At 40.9% G+C, this 23,295-nt stretch overlaps 1 protein-coding gene across 1 annotated transcript in view; it reads right to left on the bottom strand.

The window, feature by feature from the left end:
* FBXL7 (F-box and leucine rich repeat protein 7) overlaps nt 1-23,295 on the bottom strand; it is a 181,528-nt gene that overhangs the window by 127,309 nt on the left and 30,924 nt on the right. The window contains exon 2 of the mRNA XM_084282329.1: nt 9,595-9,684. Coding sequence (XP_084138455.1) covers nt 9,595-9,684 — 90 coding nt within the window. The remainder of the gene's footprint in view (nt 1-9,594; nt 9,685-23,295) is intronic.

Here is a 23,295-nt window from a genome sequence, read left to right as displayed (position 1 = left end):
CAAAGAGAAGGCCCATTCACAGTTAAAATCAGATTGGACTGTAATTTTGGCTGAGATTACAATGACTTAAGTCTTGTTTAATAGCAAAAGGGTCAACAGCAAAGAGCACAATCATTTCAGAAAGCAGAGTTCAAGCTAATGGTTTATCTCAGACCACAGTAAAGTAGGACCAAGTAACCATCAGTCTCCCGAACTACAGCCAACTGATTACAGTCCAAATATGCTTTTATCGTTTAGATCACATTTGTTCCTGGTCTGAGGAAAAAAAAAAAAAAAAAAAAGAACAAAAAACACACACCACCACACCACACACCCACAAATGTACTGCTGAAAGAGTCCTTCCCTGTGCCAAGTAAACAATTACTCTGCACTGTGCAGAGCTTCTGAAGGTTCAGGTGGCACACAAAGTTTTGATTGCTCAAGCTGGATCTAAAAACCTAGATCTAAAAGCTGTCAAGGCCAACAAATGTTTATCTTGCCAGTTAGGGGAAATAATTTATATATATAGGCTATACATAACTATTTACATGTCTGCATGAACACAAGTATTTTCAGATTAAGCACATCACAGTGAGGAAGAAGGCTCTGAAAAGACTTCCCAAAGAATGCCCATTAGTACTGGAACATTTCAAACTTTTATATACAGTATGAAAACTGATTTCAAGTTAGGGAAAAACAAAAAAAGGTATAGGTTAAATTAGGCACTGCTAAAAACTAAAACTTCACTATCATGACTCTGGTGATAACTTACAGTGGAGATCTATGATTTATCCAAGTCATCACAAGCAGCATGACAGTCATCCAAAAAGCCATCAAGCTTCTTCCTAATCAGGCATTCACATCTGTAAGGCAGCCTAAACACATCAAGGTACGCTTGGCTTTGCTGGAGGGTAGTTCAAAACTAGCTTCTCTAAATACATGTAGATTGCCAGATCTTACAGAGGATCATTTACACGTATCTCTAAAGAAACCTTTCCTGCCTTCCGGCAAGGCCTTATGTACTGACTAGATGCTGGAGTAGATGAGCAGAAATCTCCCAGCTCAGCATAGTTATCAGCTGCCACAGGTACTCGTTTTGCTGTATCAGAAAAAAATATTTTATTTAAACCATTAAAATGGCAATTATACTTTGATCTTCAAGGGGTACAAACTGCCAATCCATCATCACAGTTAAATACAAAAACAAACCTTAAATGTGAGAGAAATACCAAGATGGGCAACTGCTGACCTTGCAACAGGCATACCACCACAACAATACAGATGTTAAATGTTGAACTGCGGCTGATTAAGGCTTGAGGAATTATGTAAACTGCTAATCACCAGATTATACTCAGGCTCATAACTTCTGCTTATACCTAATCTGCTGTAACTGCCTAAAGCTATAAGGATCCACCAGTCAGAATTAACAAGAACATGCAAATTATTGTTATCTGTTCTTAAACTGCTATTTCCATCAGCCAATCTCAGAACATGCTTCGAGGGAAATGTGAAGAAAGCAGCAGAAACAAGGCGATGCCAAAACAATAATGTGAGAAAGCCACTATGGTACCACACAGCGAGAGGAGAACAGAACGAGTCAGCAACACTATGCAGGCATTTATCTAGTTTTAGCAAATCTATTTTGTATAAATTATACAGCCGTTTGATAAACTGGCAAAAAGATAAGACGACACAGGAAAATGGAGGCAGGATATTTTATGTAACAAATGTAAGCTGCAGTTTGGCATCTTAACAGGGATTGTTAAGTTAATGGCAAAAAATGTGCTGTTCCAATTTTATTTCATTCTTATTGTCAAGTTTTAGAATTAACCTGAAACAACTTGCTAATATCAGCTCATAAATTCTGGAAAACTGATAGCCCCAACGTATTTAAGTACACATTATTAGGTTATATATATACACACACTACAACCAGTTCAGAGACAGTCTAGCATTTAAGTAAGATGGCTTATTAGACTAGCAAAGGTCGCAGAATCATCAGGTACTTCAAGATGACTTCACTTTGCAGAGAAGGAAACTACTTAGAATGGCCAGCATACGCAGTAACATACAAAGAAGAGTTTAGGGTCAAAAACTCCCCACAACAGCAGTATACAAGTAGGTTGGTACAGCATTTTACAGAAAGAATTACATTTGGGATCTTGGATTCCTTAAAATCAGATTTACAGGTAATTGAGTAGCCTGTAATCACTCCTACCAAGCATCATTCCTTACTTTGGAAAAGCTAACGCCAGGTTTTTAAATTGGGGTCATTTCTCTCTGACTATACTGTAAGTGCATTTGCTCTGGTAGGTCTCACATTTCAGGCAGCAGATCAAGTAAGACTGCAGTTTTATGTACCTTTCCAATTTGTTCCTAGCATTGTTTGGGCAAGTTTTAAACATTTGGCTATAGCATTTCAGTACAAATTAGCCAGAATAACGTAAGGTTTCAATTTGCAGCTTTAACCTTGCCAACGCCCCAACCACTTCTGCCTTGTATCTGAACTCTGATTTAAATGCCGATCGCAATGGTATTGTTACAATTAGCAGAACAGCTTCACAGGAACACTGCCTGTTAGATAGCAAAAGTACAACAAGATGTGGCTAAACATGAAAAACAAGGGCTAAGAACAAGCCTCTGTACTAGTTTGTACTTCTACATGCTGCTTGAGGTGATTATATTTGCATATGCATTGAGATATGTTGGTTACAGGAATTTAAATAGAGAGCTCTGTTTATTCTGCCAAAGTGTTTATAGTTTTGGATTTATTAACTGTCATGCCTCCCACCCCCCTCTTATTACTCCCCAGTTTTTTTGGCTTCGAATGATTCTGTTTTGGCACATTCAGCGATGCAACATTTCACTTTTCTAGAAAACTCCACCGTTAGAAAAGTAACACAAAACTCTAGGAAGCTTACCTGGTCTCCAGTTTCACTACCAACTCAAAACAGTTACAGTTCACTCAAAGCCAACTGAATCTCAGCCCAGTTCCAAGCAAGCAGGGGCAAATTCAGGAATTCGTATCAAATTCAGACATGGTTTGTTGCTCAGAAACTCTACTTAGACAGTACTTCAACGGGAGGAGCAAGAGCATGAACTCCCAGTCAAAGACACGAGGACAGAAAGAAATAGGGAGAGAACTGCCTCCAAAAGAACTAGGAATTGCACACATGCTTACGTGCATCTGGAAAGAATATAGATAGGTTCCCAGTTCTGATACTAAATTAGTAACCTTCTAACATTAAATGGAAGATGAAAGGAAAAATATTAAAGAACCAAAGTGGGAAAAGATTTCTTAACAGGTATTAGACACGGGAATGGATCTAAAGAGCTCTTCCTGCCAAAAAGACAGTCAAGAAGAACTGGGTGAAAAACAGCACCTCTTTTAAACAACAATCTTTTGTCACAACACATAATTAGTTAAACATCCAAAGAGGACATGAGCCGTTCAAATGCTTCAGTGTATTGAACATAGCTACCTATCTTACCCCATGAACACAGAGGAGTTGTCTATTCACAGACTGATTCTCCAGGATTTTACCTCCCTTTGAAATAACACCAGTTTCATACTCACCTGAATTTTCAAGCTCAGATGCCTCTCCATCAGGAAGCCACTTGAAATATCAAAAGGATTCAAAATCAAAAGGACTTGGTTCCATCTTTCCAGTTTTTTCATAGGGTCCATCATTGCGTAAAACAAAGATCCCCTTAAACTCACTGAATAAGTTACGAGTTATTTGGAGATCTTAAGACACGCAGCCTTTTGAAAGAATGCGATTATGAAGCCAAGAGAAATTAACAGCATGACATCCTCCCTGAAAAGATCCTATAATGTGGATTTTGTCTAATTTTCTTCCCTCACTGGTAAATGTGAAACTTTGTGTTCAAGAAATGATACTTAATATATTCGCACACAGAGCAGTGACAAAGGTTTTCTGATCCAGAAGTCAAATTTGTCTCAGCAAGGAGATTCTATAAAGTTATCTTGGAAAAGAAAGATACCACTAATTTTCTACACTTCAGAGTATGAAATCCAGGGACAAAAATGTCTACCACTCATGACTACCATTCTTAGATAAATTAAGTGAGGGTGTGAAACCACTGTTTTGAAAGTTTTCACACATGGATAAAGCTCAGGCTCTTTCCACAGTTCATGAAAATTATTTGAAAACTAGTTGCTTGTTCCATTATTTTCTGCAGTTCTCCAGAATAATATTTTAGGTGTCAAAGTAGGAATGGTATGACTGAACATTCTCTACTCCTACTTTCCTCAACTAGGTAATTAATCACACATTAATTCACTTGCAGTTCATAGAATAAATTTGCTTTTTTATTTGCTATTATTACATGAACAGAGGCTCACTTCTCTTGGAAAAGCTTATCCAACTGTGCTTTGTTCTTGTTAAACTGAATATAAATCCAGTTTCAGCTACTTAAGTAGCTGATATTTCTATAATTAGGAAACTTTAATGCATACCTGTAGTTCTATATCCAGAATAGAAATTTCACTGAAAACTCTGAAATCCAGCAAATTTGCACCTAGCTGGAACTCTTTGCACTGTTTTTTTTTTTTTTTTTTAAGTTATTTTTTGAAGGACTTCAGCAATTACAGACACAGCAGAATGAAAACCACAGCTAAGAGAAGGGTACGTCCTCATTCACAGCCATCCTTTCCTTTGGAACTGACTGTGTATGCCACGGGGAAGACGACAAAGGAGAAATTTCATAGTATAGACGGACTCGCTAACATACCAGCCACTTAAGTTTCAGTATCAGGAACCCACAAGAGGAGGACGCTGAGGGCCACAGCAACGTAACCTGATTGACTTCAGCTACGTCATCCCATGCAGAGTGTTCAGTAACAGTCTTACGTGAGTAACTAAGGCATTAAACATTTGCAAAATGCTACATTTTCCCATCGCTGACCCCCAAGCGTGATTTAACGAAGGGAATGGTTCTTAATGCATGTAGTTATTCCAGTCATGCCATTGAGCCTGCTTCTCAAACAAAACAGAAAGGAGGGTACAACTATCAGAACTGTGACAGACTGTGTAGTTCTCAGGGTACCGCAGAATGGAAAAAAAGTTAAAGAAATTTTCAAAGTCCCTAAAAGTTGGCATCAATAAAAGCAGATACAAATTTAATTTCTGCAGAATACTGCAGCTGACTTAACTGTATTTCCACAGAATTCTACATAACAGTTAACAGACTATATTCAGAGGTATTTCAGCACTTAACCCTTCTGCTAAAACAGTGTTTTGTTTCAGGCCTAACCCTCCAATTTGATTTTACAGAAACTAACAAGTGAATTATAACTCGTCCATGGAGCTCAGACATGAGCTCTCAATTTAAAACAGCCTCTGGATTACCATTTAAAAGCCATCTAGACATGAAGTGCAAATAGTATCGATTATTATTATTTTTTTTTTAAATCTGAAAAACAGTCAAGTTAATGTGAAGCATCCAGCCTGGACATAACATTCCACACTCTGCAAGTAAGTGTTAGAAGAAAGCTCCCTGACCAAGGTAAACCAATAGAAAAACATTCAGTCTAATCTTCTAGATCAAGCTTTAAACAATAATATTCCAGCTGAGACTGTGTCTAGCAAATTGCATTTAAACGGCCCACAAAAATCCATTTAGTCTTTCACTTGCCAGAACAGCAACAGGGGGTAGCAAAAACTCATGTGTTCTCAAGTTTCTAACTCTAATTGATTGATGGGGTAAAGAATTGCAGACAATGTCTGAAACTGGAAAAGAAGTAAAATGTAGTGTATATTCAAAGCTAAAGAAAATTGCATCCTCAGAAGAGGAGAAAGGGCAGAAGCATCATCGTACATGCACATCCACAGTCTGCTGTGCTTTCTTCCGAGCCAAGCTGCACCCAAACTTCCTCTATAGCTTATTCAGTTATTTACACAGAGAAGACCAGACATCTGCTTTTTGCCTTCCACCCTCCACTGAAATACAGAAAGTAAAAGCCACGATGAAAGCAATTTAACTGCAGACTGAACGCCAGCTCCGCCTCGTCGCTGCATCCTTCTCAGATGCATCACTGGTACCTCAAGTTTGGATTTAGGAAGTTGAGTGGTCTGCCAGCTACCGGCCACATTCTGCCAGGTAACAGAAGTAGAGGACTTGTTGCCATCTCTGATGCATTGCTGAGCGAAACTAGTTTGGCTAATAGTGCTGCTAAGTACTGGCAGTTCTTCCCTGGGAGAGGCTGTGCAGCTCACCCAGACAGATTTGATAGCGTGACATGCCTCCTACCTCTGTGAAACAAAAGATCACCCCCCACAGCTACAGAGATGTTCAGAATCTACAGGGTGAAGGAGGGCACTGTATTCTGGCCATAACTGCACCTCTCATTCCCACATAAGACTGAAGTGCTGTCACTTCAACAGCACAACTAAGACTGGAACACCACATAAGCCATTTCAAGCCACCAGTTATTCATTTCTTGAGCTCATCCTGCATGGAAACATCACAGCACTGAAAATTCACAAACAGAATGGGTACAGCAGACAAGAGTAAAAGTGTAGTTCGTCTGATGGCTCAGACAGTGAGATAACACCTGCTAGGAACCAGATAGTTCCTGAGGTGTTTTGCTCTTTCAAGGAAGAACCCTGCCTTTTTGCACTCCTTGGGAATCTATACCTGCCTGAGAGGTGTTTTACATGACTGCTTCTCCAATGTTGAGTGCCACAGACCTGATGTGGAGCAGCCTCACAGACTTCCTTCCTAGCTGTTTTAAGGCTCTTCATTGATTCAGCTTCAACAAGTGTTGTGTCAACTGTCTTAAGGAAACAGCAGAGAAGACATGCTGTGCAGAAATGAGGAGAATTAGGTCTGTTTGCCAAGCTGGAAAGGAGGAGACAAAGGCCTTCAGCCTTCCACACAAATTCTGTGCTCTCCACAGAGCTGGGCACCCAGGAGTTCAGCCGCCACTAGAAACTGAAGGCTTGCAAGGAAGCTGTCTGCAACTTGTGAAGAGTATTTCATGCAACAGTGAAGGTGAAGAAAAGTTCACCATTCAGAGTCCTTCCTAGTCCAGACCTAGGGCACACACATTTCACCACACAGGCCTGACTCATTCATTGGACAGCATACAGCACTATGAATTCACACTACAGAGTTAAAGCAAGGGGCAGAATTAAGATTTTTTTTTTTGTTCCTGCAATAAAGCTGCATGAACTTCAGTCTCATGTTGAAGAGCAAGACGTGCATATCAATCTCTGGGGTGGGCAGGTACTACTGTATCACGACAAGCAAATATTAGAGCATGAAGCACTATGAAGCTCAATTTAACTAATGGTTATAAGAAGTTATGTGAACACCCCAATGAGAAGACATAACTGCTACTGCTTGTACAGTGTCCAACACAATACAGCTGATTGTGTATTGAGCTGGTCCCTAAACACTGCTCTGTAACTAAATTGTATGAAAGCATTCAGTCCTGCAAGCTCAGAACTCTACTCATCTTGCAGAAGGAATGAGTCTCTCTTTTTACTTGAATCCTCCTACGGGGTAAGTCTACTGCACATGGGGAAAAGATGCAGCATTAGTTAAAAACAACACCAAAACAAGCAAATACCCACAGACGCACTGGTTGATAAGCATGCCTTTCAGTAACAGCACTGGTTTATACAAGCCCTTCCCCCCCCCCCCACCACCACCTCCAATTCTCTGCTCTCACACTCGCTGGTTAAGTCATTTCAACTATCTGACAGATTAAACAGCAATCCACATTAAGGCAACTTACATTAAACTGACCCACATCAACTCCTCAGCAGAAACTCTTGGTAGCACAGCAGTAGTAGCACAGGCAATGAACTACCACTGCTACTATCAAAATAAACACCATATGCTCATCCTCCTATTTACACCCTTCTAGGGCACAGAAAAATTAGGCTCATATCTGAAATTGCCTCCAAGCATGAAAACACCCAACCTTCACTGCTCTGAACTCTTTTTGAATTTGCATGAGAACTCAGAACACATCTTTACTACAGCATCTGCTGGCCTGCATTTAAATTTAAGCCTCCTTCACTAATTAATTAATCAGCTGCAAACCAGTGGTAAAAATTTCACAGCAAACACTGGTATCCACTGGCTCTACACTGGGCTTGATAAAGAACATAAATCTCAGAGATTAATAAAAGATTATTTTGCATTATCTGATTTGAAAATACGGGGGGAAAGCACGTTTTACTGATTGAAGTAAAACAGAAATTTAAAACAATTGTTAAAGACTGACGTCAAAGTTTCCACTACTCCTTTACGATTTTTTTTTTTCCTCTGGCTGTCATACAGAAAAGCTAAAATGCTTTTATACATTTCCTGCATTTACTTGGCGTCTTGGCAATTCACCTCCTTCATGTACCTCAAAACCTGTGGATCTAAGGCTTAGAGAAACATGAACTCTACTATTCAACTCATCTTTATTAACCATATTCATTTATTGCTAAATTTATTGTTCAGACTGAAAAGCAGAGACTCTAGAACATGATTTCTCATGATTCACAGGTGCCAGATCTTCCTTCCTGATATGGGATTGTGCATGCCTAACAATAAATTCTTCTAATTTACACAGTCATTTATTACTTACACAAACTGCTTTTACTGTACAGGTTCTAGAGTCAGAGCCAAACCTGCCAAAACTATTCGTAGGCTAAGGTTTCCTCTAACCATAAGAAATAAAGCCAGACTGAGAGCAATCAGAGTTTGTAACTTAATTTGTAATTGCAGAACCGTAAGAAATTGGAATTAATATTTGATAATTACCAAGTACAACTGATATATTATGACTGAGTTGAGTAGAGATAGTAGCTACGGTGTATAAATGCATCACTTACAAAAAAAAAAAAAAAACTTTCAGCTTACATCATTGAACTTCATATAGATTTACTGGTTTCCTCTTAGCCTTCAAAGACACTCTTGTAAAAACTAGAGCCAATATGCTTCCATTTAACAGAGCACACCTACTCAGACGTAATAAGGCAGAAGGAAAGGATCGGCATTTCTCTTTTCATAGGTCAGTTACTGCAATGTCACATTAATACTGACACACAAAACATCTCCTTCCCCTAGACATTAAAAATCTAACCCCAGGTAATCACATATTCTAGTAACTGCAGGTGAGATGCATCAAATCTGATTAAATCCTTGCCAGCTCTTCACGTCCATAATCACACTTTGAAAGTTCAGTACAAACAACTTGCATTTTCATGATGTTCATGGTATGAAAGTAAGAGGCTGAGTTTTTACCTAGAACAGATGCCAAAAATGCCTTCTATCAAGTATACTTTTCACAAATAAATTCAAAATCAGATCACATCAAATCTTAAGAGTAAAAGCCTTCGCTGAAAATGTAACATGAGACATTAGTCAAAACCCTCTATGCTTTTGTTCTGCAGAAGTATCTTAAATCCATTCTCACAAGCTTAAACCAGGAAAAACAGCATGTAGGAGCAGAAACAAACTTCTTTTCATTTCTAGTATGCTGATAGCATTGTACAAAGAAAGAACGAGGAGGAGGAGGGATTCCTTTTCTGAAAATAGCCGGGATTATGCTGGGGGGCCTGACCTGGGTAACGAGTACCAGATGCCTACCTTCACTGGTAGCTGCATTTTTCTGGGCTTTGGTGGGCGTGTGATCTGTACTTGAACTCACGTCGGATGAGATGCTTGAGCTGCCTTTGCCTGCAAAGAAAGAAAGGGGTGGAGAGGGTGAGAGGGAGGAAGAACAAACATGAGTATCAATAGTGAAGATGACAGACCTTCCATATCAGAACCTGGAACAGTTCCAGGAAGCTTTAAAATCAGTTTACTGCAGCTGATGTTCATTTTGTACACGAGGGTTGAAGCTAACTGTGCATCTTTATCTGTACTAAGGCTGTAAACAGCCTCCTGGGTCAGAGGGGCTCATTGCATATTTGGAAAGCTTCATTTTAAGTGAAAAGTTTCTGATTAAGAGAACTTTCATAACCAGTTTTCTCGTTCAAATACTTCTAAAATAGATCGGGAGGAACAGACACTGACCCGCACCAGCACTAACGATGAAATTCAGGATGCATTAATGGAGTTTACATCACGTCAACACATAAAACAGAAATCTGTTCAAGTCTTTTGCTCATGTGAAAACGAAAGCAAGGTAACTGCTGTTTCCTCCTACAACACATTCACTGCTTGAAATAATAAATGTTTTTGAAACCAACACTTTTATGGTTGCTATTCTTCACCACAACTTTTATGCCCCTCTTAACTGGAAATCAGAACAATGGAAGTGTCTTTTCTTAGTTTCTTTTCTAAGATTTTTTTGCTGCATTTTCTATATCAGGTTCCCCAGTCCTCTGTGTAAGGTATCAGACCAAGCAGAAATTAACAACAGGAAAAAAAAAAAAAAAAAATCTTAGGTGCTGCAAAAGAACAGAGGGAGCTAAAACAAAGTTGTCTTTTTGTTGACCTCTGAGGATCAGAGAATGATTTGTTTCTCTTTCCCTTCACTCGCACTACTCAATAACTACTAGCAGGGATACACACACTCTGCTACTCCAGCAGGAGCCGGAGCAGCCACTCCAAGCATTACATGAAATAAATCTAGAGAGAGGCAAGGTAATGAATGCTGTTACATTTTCAGGTGTTACCTCTCCCCACACACACTGCATCGGTGAAGCCTTTAAGAGCTATGTTAGTTTTTGAACCACAATTACACTGCAGGCAGAAAGCTAGCTGACACCATGTTTTTGTCACTTGAGTAAACCTATAATCACAGGAATGTTAGCAAGAGACTTTCCTGATCTGTTATTTCAATCAAGCATTCCTCAGGGTTCTGGGTTATAGTCTGCCTGGTTTTCATAACATTTAGATGTAAGGAGGAGGTCTGCTTTTTAAAGGTGCCACAACAGAACGAGGATTTAAGTTTTAATGGGAAACGACTGGAGAATGTGCAAACGTAGGTTGCTTCACAACCAAGGTACTGCCACCACTTAATCCGTCAGCCAACCCTAGAGGATCTTTCCCCACATAAAGTTGCTTAAGTTAACATGCTTCGATTTGAGAGAGGACTATAGAGCGAAAGGATATTAAAAAGGCCAGAAGGAAGTGAAAAAGAGAAAGAATGGCTAAAGCTAGTAGTTGGGCGGGGTGAAGGGAAAAAGAAGTGCACGTTCAGTGATCCACTAGCTGCTTTTTGCATTCCTTTAAAAAGTCAAGCAAACCCAGGAAGCAGTGCCTCCAGAATATCACTCGACTGCTTGCAAGCTGTGGCACGAGTTGGAGTAACGCGCTGTGGTCTTTCTAGAAACAACTGCCTCAAAATAGCTCTCTGGCTAAAGGCAACCAGGGTTGTGGTGGGAGAAAAGCAGATGAGAAAAGAGAAGAATAACTATAAAATGCTAATTCCCAGGAAGAGGCCGGAGAATTTGGTACACCTGCAGTAGCCGATAAGCAAATAATTAATTATGGCGTATGTATTTAGATGGTTTTGCTACTAGCAGAAACTGCTCATGTGCCAAACATTAAAGCTGCAAAAGCAGGAAAACTTCCAAGGAGTATCAATTCTCCTGACAGAAAGAAAAGAAAGAACAAAGAAATCAACTCAAAATACGATTACCTCCAAGAAAATAAAGAGGACTTCCTCTGAAGGAAAAAAAAATCTTCGGGGGGAAAAGGAAGTCAGTGATACCAAACAGCAGCAGAGTTGCTAGCTGGGCATCTGTGGCATGGGTTATTTTCACCAAGTCATTGTTTCCTGCCCCTACATATCTCCCCCACTAACATCAATAATATTTACATTTAGACTGCATTCAAGTAAGCCTCCAAGAGCACGACGAAAATGTTTTACCCACTGTAGGGTGCTGATCGCCAGTACATCCCACAGCAACAGATTTACAAGGGCACACTTCTGTAGTAACTGCAAAATACCAGATATATGTCAAGGCAATTACCATTTCCGTCTACTTTAACATTAAAATATTTTAACTCCTTGTAAGAAGTTAAAACTGGAAATTAAGAACAATCTATTCCTGTTACTGCTGGCACTGTATAAGAGTTCCTCCTGCAACTATACTTTGAATATTTTGTGACAGTTTTAGAGTCTTCCCCTACTACACAAACCCCAAACAAGCCTTTCCCCGTCTACACTGAAACACTCCCTTTGGGTAGGCAGGGGAGGCAGAAGATGCTTTCCAGTAAATTTTCAACAAGTGTTTTAAATAGATCAGCAGGCCCTATTCTTGTAGAGCAAAATAAAGCCGTTCACTTCTAATAGCCTAGATGTACCTGCTGCAGCCTCACGTACACACGCAGGAGCTAACACGACAGCGTGCAAGCGTTCCCCAAATGAGTTTGGTGGTTGGAAAAAAATGCACACTCAGCAAGTTCACAAATGCCACAAAATAAGCCGTTGTGGTTCACGCACCAAGATGTCACTGCCAATCAAGGGACCTTAACAGGTTGAAAAACGTGCTGACAAGAGCCTCAGGAAGTTAATTCAACAAAAGGAAATGCCGAGTACTGCATCTGGGGAGGAACAACCCCATGCACCACAACATGTTGAGAAAGCAGCTAGACAGAGAGAGACGTGGGGGTGCAAGGAGGACACCAGGCTGCAAGGCGAAAAGGAAAGAGGCAAATTACGATACAGCATACGGGTCTGGTGCTGCCAGGCAGCCAGCAAGTGGCGTGACACCCAGGGCCCACCCGCTAATTCATCTGAGGCAGGGCTCTTCCGCAGCACTCTTCAGGGCACCACCTGCCAACTGCACCATGTCAGCTCTCAGACGGCTCCTTTCCCCACTGCCACAGGACAACCTGACACGTCACGTAGCGCCGAGCAGTTCATCTCTGCTAAGCTGCCCTGAGAAAGCCTCAGCAAGCAAATACGACCTGACAGGGCTTCTAATGTGGTGACAACTAGTAGGGCCGAACAGGGAGTAATATTGCAAAGATTACAGAAATAAAGAGTATTTGATTCTTCGCTTTCTTTATGTAACTCTTCATAGGATAACGGCCTGCAAAATGTTTCCCCAGCGTGACTTGAGATTGTCTGAAGTTTCCCTTATGCGTTCCACTGTTTTTTATTTCAAAGCCAGAATCACAACCCAAAACATAGCACACTCCACTAGGGTAGGAGGTAGGTAGGGTAGAAGACAGCGATTTTCACATGATAACCTAATGCACAGCAGGAGCAAAGGTAGCATGGACTTCACCACACCTAGAAGAAATCATACAGCTACACAGTCGCAATTCAAATCATGTCTAACCTGCTTCTGAAGAAGCAAGAGTTTGTCTTTTGTGGTTGTTTTTTGTTGTTTTGTTTTGTTTTCCCATCTACTAGTGCCAAAGCCTTACAATAGTTGTAAGAACAGCACTCCAGCCCTATAACCTAGTATCCTATTTCCTATACATTTTGTTTCGATCCCACTGGAAGAAAAATTAAAACAAGGCAAGCACGTCACAGATGCTTCCCCTGAACACTGCCACCAGCACTTTGTCACCAAGGATTTTTTTCAGTCATAGATGATCTTTGTGCTTAATAGCCCTATAACCCTACCTGGTAAATCTACCTGGTCTCTTTTTGAGTCGTATTAAAATAATGTGTTCCAGTTTCTTTTTTATCACAGGTGGCTACATCAACTAGAACATCAGTTTATTTTTAGTAAGTGTTTACATCTTCTGTTTCACTACAGCAAATTTCTTATTAACCAAAATAATGCTACAGATTATCCAATGAAACATGACTAGAAGATTATGCACAGAATTGGCTGGTCTTATTCCATATTTCTGTATTACTGTAAAATAAAAAAAAAGTTTTCTTTCCCCAGCTGCTTGCATAACTATTTTTTTTTCCCATGAGCACACTGACCGAGGAATTACTTCTCCAAACACCTCAGTCCTTCAGGCCAAAGACTTGCAGGATGTAAGACTCATATGCACAAGGTATCTTAGCCAAATGGAAGCATTTAATAAACACTGGAAAGGAAAAAAACACAAACTCATGAAAAGCAAACTTTGTATTCTGCCAGTCATGCTCACTGCTGAGAAGTGTTGAGGCCATCACAAGTCCGTCAGGACAGAAGCAATGCAATTTAAACTCATCCAGGGAAGTACAGTCTGTAACTGTCCAAGACTGAGTGAAACACTATTTTTCCCCCTAAAGCATATATCCAAAGCCTGTCCTAATATGGACAGTGTTTCTGACTGTATTACTGTCACCTTTTCTTTTGACTTTTAAATTTTGTTCGCTGTTACAGCACATGCAACTAGCATAAACAGAGGCTGAGTGAATTAGGTGATGAAATTCGTAAGATACATGAAAATCATTGACCTATGTGATAGAAAAAGGCGTGGACTGGCAGTAAGTCGCTTTCATTCTCCTTTAGAATAGATTTACCGTGGTGTTTTTCCTTTTTTTTTTTTTTTTTTCTCCAGCACAACTAGCTGTTCTTGATGCACGTTTCCATCTCCTAGGGGTTCCTTTATTGGTTTTGTGCTCTATCTTACATGACTTTCTAACACCACAGAAACAGGCTGTCTTCTTAGAAGCTACCCTGGGAAGACAATAACAACACTGCCCTTGGCAAGAAGTTTTAATCCAACAACACACCTGCCTTCACCAGATAGTGAAAGAGTTAGCTCTGGACTTAAATGGAAATTTGAGCCATATCCATAGTTTGTCAAGTTGACATGAAATGTTAAACAAAATGCTAAAACCAAAAGTATCAGAAAAAAATGAGCAAAAAGCAGCAAAGCCTAAAATAATAATAGCCATTAACTTTTTGAGTTTCCAAAAAGCATTGTATTGCAATGACTTGATGTGAAAAGCCTGAAAGGTTTACTTGAGAAGTCATCAATTCTTGATGAATGATATTATTCAAATTCAGCTCCACGAGGAAGTGAGTATGTATATGCCTTTTCTACTAGATGGTCGTTACTTTCTCTTTTACATCTCCAGACAAAACTTCTTTTTTTTTTTTTTATCAAATGTATGTTAACTTCATCAAGAAGAGATCCAAGGAAGGAAAAAAAGACAAAAAACACACACCAAACCTCAAACCATCAGAGACCATGCAAGGAGAAAAAAAAAAAAAAAAAAAATCTTTCCCATCGACTACTTCCACAAAACACGTTATCCTGATCCGAGTCTCCAAAACTTCAAATGCACTCTTTACAATCTGTACGCCCAGAGATAGGGATACTTAAAAACATACCAGGAATTTCCTATGGAAAATCAAGAACCTATTACAACACTTGGACTTTGAGGATATACGGCATCATTTAAAGATGCAATACTTCAATTAATTTATCTAAAGTAAATGCAGAATTGGACTACACGCTTCAGACAATCATTCTGCTTGGACTTTGCATTTCTATCAGTGGAAATTATACAACATAAAACTGGCTGGTTTCCATTTTAACTTTTAATCACCAAGCAGACTACCACCAGTCTAACAGTAAGGTTAGCCATCTACAAGCACTGTCATTCATTGAAACGCTTTCAAAATGGGTTAAATATTATTTTACAAATCCACCCAGAATCTTAGAAGCAAGTGAGTTTTTGAATCAAAACATGGGCCAACATGACACACACACAGGTTACAAATTTCATTCCAGGCAACATTTGTCAGGATGTGATAAAACAAACAGTAATCTGAACAAACTCCAACCCTCCATAAAGGAAATAAACCAAATGTTTTACAGGATACATTGTGACAACTGAAGGGCTTGCAGATATTTGATAGCACCGGCACTTCAGGATAGTATTTGTCTCTTAAAATTTTCACAAGTACCATCTTACCATCTTTATGCACTTTTTTTTTTTTTTTTTTTTTACACACATTTTCTTTCAGTCAAAACTCCAGCTTCCAGGACTGATTAATTTGGCTGTCAAATTTGCAGTAACTTGGCTATGAAATAAAATACATAGTTTTAACATTTCCAAAATACTGCAGAACTAAATTCCACCTTAAGCCATGTAGGCCAACTTGTGCCTTGCTGTTGTTGCTTGTCTTCCTGGCCATGTTAAGTGCCACATTATGTTACAAAACCCCATCCAAATGCATGCAGAACATAACTGCATTTACTACAAATGAATACAAAACACACTCCAAGTGAAAAGGCAAATAATATACCAAAAAGCAAGTAATAGAGGCAAAAAAAAAAGTGCTTAGAGTTCAGAGAATTCATATACCCAGCTGGCAAGGCAAGAGCCAACTGGTTACTTGCTGCTCAGCCAATGGAGAAAAGAAACAGTAATTAATTTAATTGCCATAGCTGAGGCAGTTATATGAAAGCAGAGATGGTCTTGTCAGAGGAGTCACACAGCTGAAGTTTCTAATAATCTGTTTGATGTTTCTTTTCAGTGGAAGAGTGTGTTCCTTTAGCTTAAGGCACAGAAGTACTTCTACCAAATTCAAACTACTTGGCAGCTGAAGATACCCACATACCAAAATCTCTTGTATGTCTTCTGTCACCTTACTCATTTTTAGTACCCTCAAGGCATTCACCCCAGGTGCAGGAGGGATGGCGTACTGGGGGTGTAGCCAGGGCTAGCCCGTGCCGGCCCCAGTGCAGGTCACAGCTGGGCCCAGCAGCCAAGATGGTGGCGCCTCCCCTCAGGGACAGCCTGGGGAAGGGAGGGCACCATGTTGCCAGGCAGCTGGGGGGAAATGTGTTGTTTTTATTTCATCAAATGGATGAAGTTGGAAGGAACCCCTGGAGGTCACCTGGTCCAAGCCCTCCTACCACCTAGAGCAGGCTGCCCAAGAACATAGCTAGATGACTTCTGCAGATTTCCATGGAGGAGGACTCCACAACCTCTCCGGGCAGCCTGTGCCACTGCTTGGTCACCCTCCCAGAATAGAAGTGCTTCCTAGTGTTCAGATGGCACCTCCCATGTTCCAGCATGTGCCCACTGCCTCTTGTCCTGGAACTGAGCACCGCTGAGAAGAGCCTGGCTCTGTCCTCTTTCCACCTTCCCTGCAGGGGTTTATACACGTACACACTGATGAGATTCACTCCCCACCCCACACCCTGAGCCTTCTCTTCTCCAGGCTGAACTGTCCCAGCTCTCAGCCTCCCCTCACAGCAGAGATGCTCCAGACCCTTCATCATTTCATGGCCCTTCACCGGACTGCCCCCAGTCTGTCCATGTCTCTGTACTGGGGGGCCCAGCACTGGACACAGCACTCCAGGCGTGGCCTCACCAGTGCTGGGCAGAGGGGCAGGATCACCTCCCTGCACCTGCTGACACTCTTTGCCTAACACAGCCAGGACACCTCTGCCCCCCTTTGCTACATGGGCATATCACTGTCTTGTGTCCAGCCTGCTGTCCTCCTGGACCCCCAGGTTTCCTTCTGTCAATACACTTCCCAGCCCCCATTGTACATTAGGGCAATTTGTCTGTTTCTCACTATCCAATTCTATTTTAACTGACAATACATCAGTCTACCCCAGGTCAAGTCTAATTTGCCCACGATAGTGATTTTTTTCTTCTAGTCTATCTCCATCCATGAGTTTTTTCATCACATATTCTCCCCATCTCCTGTTGTCTAGGGGGAGTGAAAGAGGAGCTGGGTGGGCATCTGACAGCTGAACAAGGTCAAATAACCACAGAATTAAACAACTGTTTCAGATGAGAAATTACATATAGCCAACAGAGCACACTTGAGAACCAGAAAGCACAACATTTCTATCACTGCGCTGTTTTTTCACATCAGAAGACATGAAAAAGCTGTTTTTCAAATTCAACAGTCTTGTATTAATAGAAGTCAAAAAGCAGTATCCTCTGCTCACGATTCCTATTGTTCATCTCCATGTGCTCTGCAAGCTTTCTTTGAACAACCTCTTATACAACCAGTCTTCGGTTCACTCTTGTGAACAGCATCTACTGGCAGTACTTGGTTCACCTGGCCAAATACCCTTCTGGAGTTTCTTAATATCCTGGTATCAAGATACCCTGAAAGAGACAACAGGGCAATTGGTGCACAGTACTTATGAACTGCAAATTGCTTCTTACAGCAAGCCCAACAACCAGCAGTTAGAGGTTCTCCAACACAAATCAGATTCTTAAAAGAGCATTAAAAATTATGTAAGAATAGGACAACACTTACCACCAGTTGAGAATAACTAAGTCTTGAGATACAGCTTTTTAATACTGCCTTTTTTAACCAACATTACAACAAGATTCAACAAACCACTGGCAAGGTGAAGTTGTAATAACAAGGGCAATAATGATTGGTTTAACTCTAATATAAATGCAACTGTGGAAGTTCTACATCCCGCAAGGCAATGATTTACCCACTATACTGTAAAATGCTTTGAAAACTTACATAAAAATGGATGTGTTGGACTGAATTTTTCAGAAGTGTTTAGCAGTGATGCCCATTGCCAGGAAGGCAAACCTGTTCAGAAAGGCTGGATTAAAGATGTGAAGCGTAAGTAGGATTCCTGGTATACTGACAGTTAACTAGCTCTAGGAGATTCTGCTTGCTGTGCCTTGATGGAAGTCTACTTGGACTGTAGTTTTAAATTCCTTAATGCACATCTTACTGCCAAGTTACTTACTATGATTTCAGAATGGCTAGAGACTTTATATAATGAAGTCTTCAAGCAGACTCATGTAATCTAATCTAAAGGGGCAGAGCACTTTATTTAGTTTTCTTAAATAACCTGTCTCACTCCCGTGCCTTTGCTTCTCCAATATAATTGATGATACTGAACCTTTTTCCTAGAAGGATTTCAATGCTTATTGTGGGAATTCTTAGCTAAAGCCTGTTCAATGGGACAGTATACTAAAATCACCATAAGCTTTCTGAAGACAGCATGTACTATCTTTACTCGAGTATTTCAAAATACAGACAGATGAACAGCACACACCATTGCTAAGTTTATAAATAAGTAATATTATAGAAAACTTATGGAAGTTCTTGAAGAGCTGCTGCTTGTGGGCAGCCTCCACAGGCTCAGTTTGGGAAGGACAGCATCCATGGGGAGCAGGGGCAGAGAGGGACCGTGAAGGAATGCTGGGGACGAAGCATCAGGGACCGACTGCAGCCCCCATTCCCTCGTTCCTCTGTGCTGCTCAGGGGGAAGATGTAGAAGGTGGATGGGGGGAAGGTGTTTGTTTTTTTTCCCTTGCATTTCATTCCTCACTGTCTGCTAGTGATAGGTAAAATAAATGACATTAATCTCCTTATGCTGAGCCTATTTTGCCTGTGACAGTAACTGTTGAGTGAACTCCCTGTCCTTATCTCAACCCTTGAGTCCCTTTCATCATACTTTCTCCACCCTTTTCCTTTGATGAACAGGAGCGAGAGAGTGGTTGTGATGAAGTTCAGCAGCCCAGCTGGGTAAAACCCACAGCAGCAAACATTTTAACTCAGGTTACCCATGATTGCTGTGGCCAAGACAGCCACCATCATAACTCCCTTTTCTCAAAGGACATGTCCAGGAGGGCTCCTTTCCTGGTTTGGCACTTGTGACAGGACATTATCTTCAACGTGCTTTAGGAATTTCCCAGCCTTGTCATGGCAGTATGATATTCCCTGTTTGTGTCTGGGAAGCTGAAGCCTCCCATTAGGATGAGGGCAACCACTCACAACAACTCCCCAGAGCCTATAGAATAGCTCATCTGTGCCACCATCCTGGGTGGGTGCTCAATAGCACACACCCAAGACAGCATTTGCTTTGCTGTCCACCCCATTTATCCCCACCCAGAGGCTCTCTGCCACAACATCCCCAGTGGTCGGTCTAATCAATCTAATACCCCCAGTCTAATCTCTCCACGTACAGCACAATACCTCCACCCCCCCAGACCGATCCTCTCCATCAGTCTTGCCATATTACAGGCCAAGAAACATTTCTCCCATTGAGACAGGTGGGTCCCATCAGGCCCCAGCAGACCTCTCATCTCAAAGACTCTTCCATGATTTTAAAACCCCAAATTCTGATGGAGAAGTCAGTCTCAGAGCCAGTCACTGAGGACCTGGGCTTGATCATTTTTCTGTCTCTCCCCATTACTGGGAGGACTGAGTAAAACACTACCTGTGCTCCTGAATCCTCTAGCTGCCTTCCCAGGGCCCTGAAATCTCATTTGATAGACTTCAGGCTTCCTGTACTTACACTGTTGATAGATTCTTGAAAGAGGAGGAAGGGGTAATAGTCCAGAGGCTGTATTGTGCTCAAAAGCTTGCTGGTTACACCATGATCAGAGCCCCAGGGGGACAGCAAACTCTCTGTGAGGAGGGTCTGGCCTGCAGGTGGGAGCCTCCCTTCACTTGAGGAGGGAGTCACTCTGTCTGCAGCCCACTGCCATTTCTTCATGGCACTGCTCTTGATGCCGCACTTGCTTCAAGGCTTTGGTTGATCCGACCTTGGAGGGCAAACTTGCATGGATGCCTCTTCTTCCCTCTTCTCACATCCCTCATCTACCATACCCAGAGCCTTGTACCCATCCAGCAGTGGAAGCTGAGCGGGCAGACTGGCTCCTCTTTTGGCTCCGTGCAGTAACTTGCTTCCCCTCCTCAGTGTCCCTCAAGCTGCTGCCTTTATCCTGGTGCAGATCAGATGCCAGGCATCCTGCCCCAGCAGTGGCTGCACCAGGTTAGCTGCCTGTACTCTAGAAGCCAGTCCTGCTCTGTAGCCTTCTACTCCACCATAGACATGGGGAAATACAACTTCGTCCTTCTAAGAAAATCCAGTGATTTGTAGGAAGCTCTTTCATTTATTCAGTTTTGGTCTTCTCAGTACAATTTGTCTTCCAAACACCAAAATATTTTGAGAGGGGTATTTACTCATGATACATTGTTCTAAAGTTTGCTTAAAAACACTTCCTTAGTACACATCTCCCAAGCACCAAATAACCTTACCTTTGCTCTTAATCCAACAGGCCAAATTAGCTATTAAACCAACACATGTGGATTAATCAACATGATTGAGTCATAAATATATATATATTTTTTTAAACTTAGTATGATCTCTGAGACTGTCACTTCATTGCCAAGATCTCCACTGAATTTGTTTGTTTGTTGCCTTCCCACCCCCAATTTTCAACAGAATTCTGGTCTTTTGTATTCAGAGAAGGCAAGAGCTGTTTAGTTCAACACCAAGCATGAATCAGCAGACTTCATTTGTACATTACCATAGGAGGCTGTAGCAAGGTGGGAATTAGGCCCTTCTCCCAAGCTCCAAGTGATAAGATGAGGGGAAATGGCCTCAAATTGTGCCAGGGGAGGTTTAGGTTGGATATTAGGAGAAATCTCTACCAAAAGGGTTGTGTGGCTTTGGAATAGGCTGCCCAAGGAAGTGGTTGAGTCCCTGGAGGTCTTCACAAAATGTGTAGATAGAGAACTCAGTAGCATGGTTTAGTGGTGGACTTGCCAGTACTAGGTTAACAGTTGGACTAGATGATCTCAGAGGTCTTTTCCAACCCGAATGATTCTATGACATGCATTCAAATGCAGGGTACCTATAGGTGTTGCACAGAGATGCTGTGTTCACAGCCAGAAGCAGTTGTGAATGTTCTGGCATTGAGGCCCAGCTGTTCTGCTCAGAGCTTACACAAGACATCAGTCTCTGATGGAGCTTTAATCGGCACTTGAAGATGCAACTTCACAGACCCTTTCCCTAAATACAGCATTTGGTTCCCAGTCATACCTCATCTCTCCCTGCACCCCTCTCAAAAAAAAAAAAAAAAAAAGAAAAAAAGGACATCTAAAAGGAGAGTTAGCTGGTCAGTCTGGCTACACAGCTCCACATGCTCCTCTGTGAGGAAGATTCAAAGTAAGGCATGGTCCCAATCCACTTTTTTTCCCCCTTTTTGATAGTTGACAACTCCTGCATTGAAATCTTACAAAACATTACAGTTCGTTAATTTCACCAGATCTTTTCCTGACTAGCTAAGCTTTCCTTGGTCCCTGCTGTCAGGCTCTCTCATGGACCTTCCTTCTTCACATGACTAGTTTGCAGACCACTGCTTGGGAAAGGTCAACAAGCAAAGGCAAGTTCTCCAATTTACCACAACAAGCCCCTGATGCTGGAAGTACTGAAACATATGTCTGGCTGCACTGCTGTGAGTTGTACCATTACCAAGACAGCACAGAAAGATTATTCTGGCAATGTACACAGCGAAAAGCAGTGCAAAACGCTTTCACATCACAGCACAATGTGAAAGCCCCAAACCATTTTTTTTTTTTTTTATATACAGTAAAGAAGAACAAAGGAATCTGACAGCTGAAGAGAAACAGACAAGAATCACTTTACTCCTTTAGATAAGCACAGTCACTTCCAGCTTTTCTTCACTGATGGACATAGGGAGGGGAAGTGAGGGAGAGGGAAGTAGCTGACTTAAGAATGAAAGTAAAGGGAGACCTTAAGAATTACGGGATTTTGAAAACTAAGTAAGAGTTTTGTGGAAAAGGTCTACTGATACAAAGTGGTATCTTAAAGGCAATTAGAAGGAGGTGAATAGCACACTTGATAAGCCTAAAATTTTTCTATAGTATCAAGTCTACCAAAGTTAAAAGCCACATTTAGGTTCAGAAACCAAATCACCAGCATAACTACATTAAAAACGGAAAGAGTATGAGAGACAATGCTTACAGTGGCAAGATGAATCATGAATCAAACTTAAAGCTTCACACTACACGTATGACTACCAACTTTGAATTTTCAGAATGCAGAGAAAAAGGAGAAAGAAACCTAAAGAAGCTCTAACTCTGCTGTAACCACAGAACGTCTGGCAAAGTTAGCAAACAAAACTTAAAAAAAATCTTTTAAAAAGAACATGCCTGAATATTTTATTTTTACACTCATTTTCAACTAATAAAGTATTCAGCATCAGTATAAAGTCTATCAAATATGGTTTGAAAGCTGCCAGCAATGCAAAACTTCATCATAACAGATTATTTTATTACAATAGAAGTAATTACATTATTCCTGTTGAAAACTTTAGTTTCAATTGCATAACAATCATCTTTTGGTCTTAACTCTGTACAGAGCCTGCATGCAACACAGCTACATAATTTGCTGCTGTGGTCACTGCCTGAATACTAGGACTGATTTGGGAATAGATGCTTATCCAAAACAAAACAGAGGCTCATCTATCCCCATAATACGAACAGGATAGCAATTCTCCATTGAAATAACATAGCTTCCAGGGCTAATTCAGCATTTTTGTTTCCTCTGAAGTATTATCAATTTTTCAGCTGTTTTCCATATAAACCTGCCTTTCAGAAGAACATAGTACGGCAAGAAAACTCTCAAAAGAGTGAACTGCAAACGTATCAGTCGCAATACAACTTCCTCATCTAT

Source organism: Netta rufina (assembly GCF_964035555.1).
Source record: "Netta rufina genome assembly, chromosome: 2".
In the NCBI taxonomy this organism is placed as follows: Eukaryota; Metazoa; Chordata; class Aves; order Anseriformes; family Anatidae; genus Netta; species Netta rufina.
Note: the sequence above shows the minus strand (reverse complement) of the source record. Positions and strands in the feature narration are given on the sequence as shown.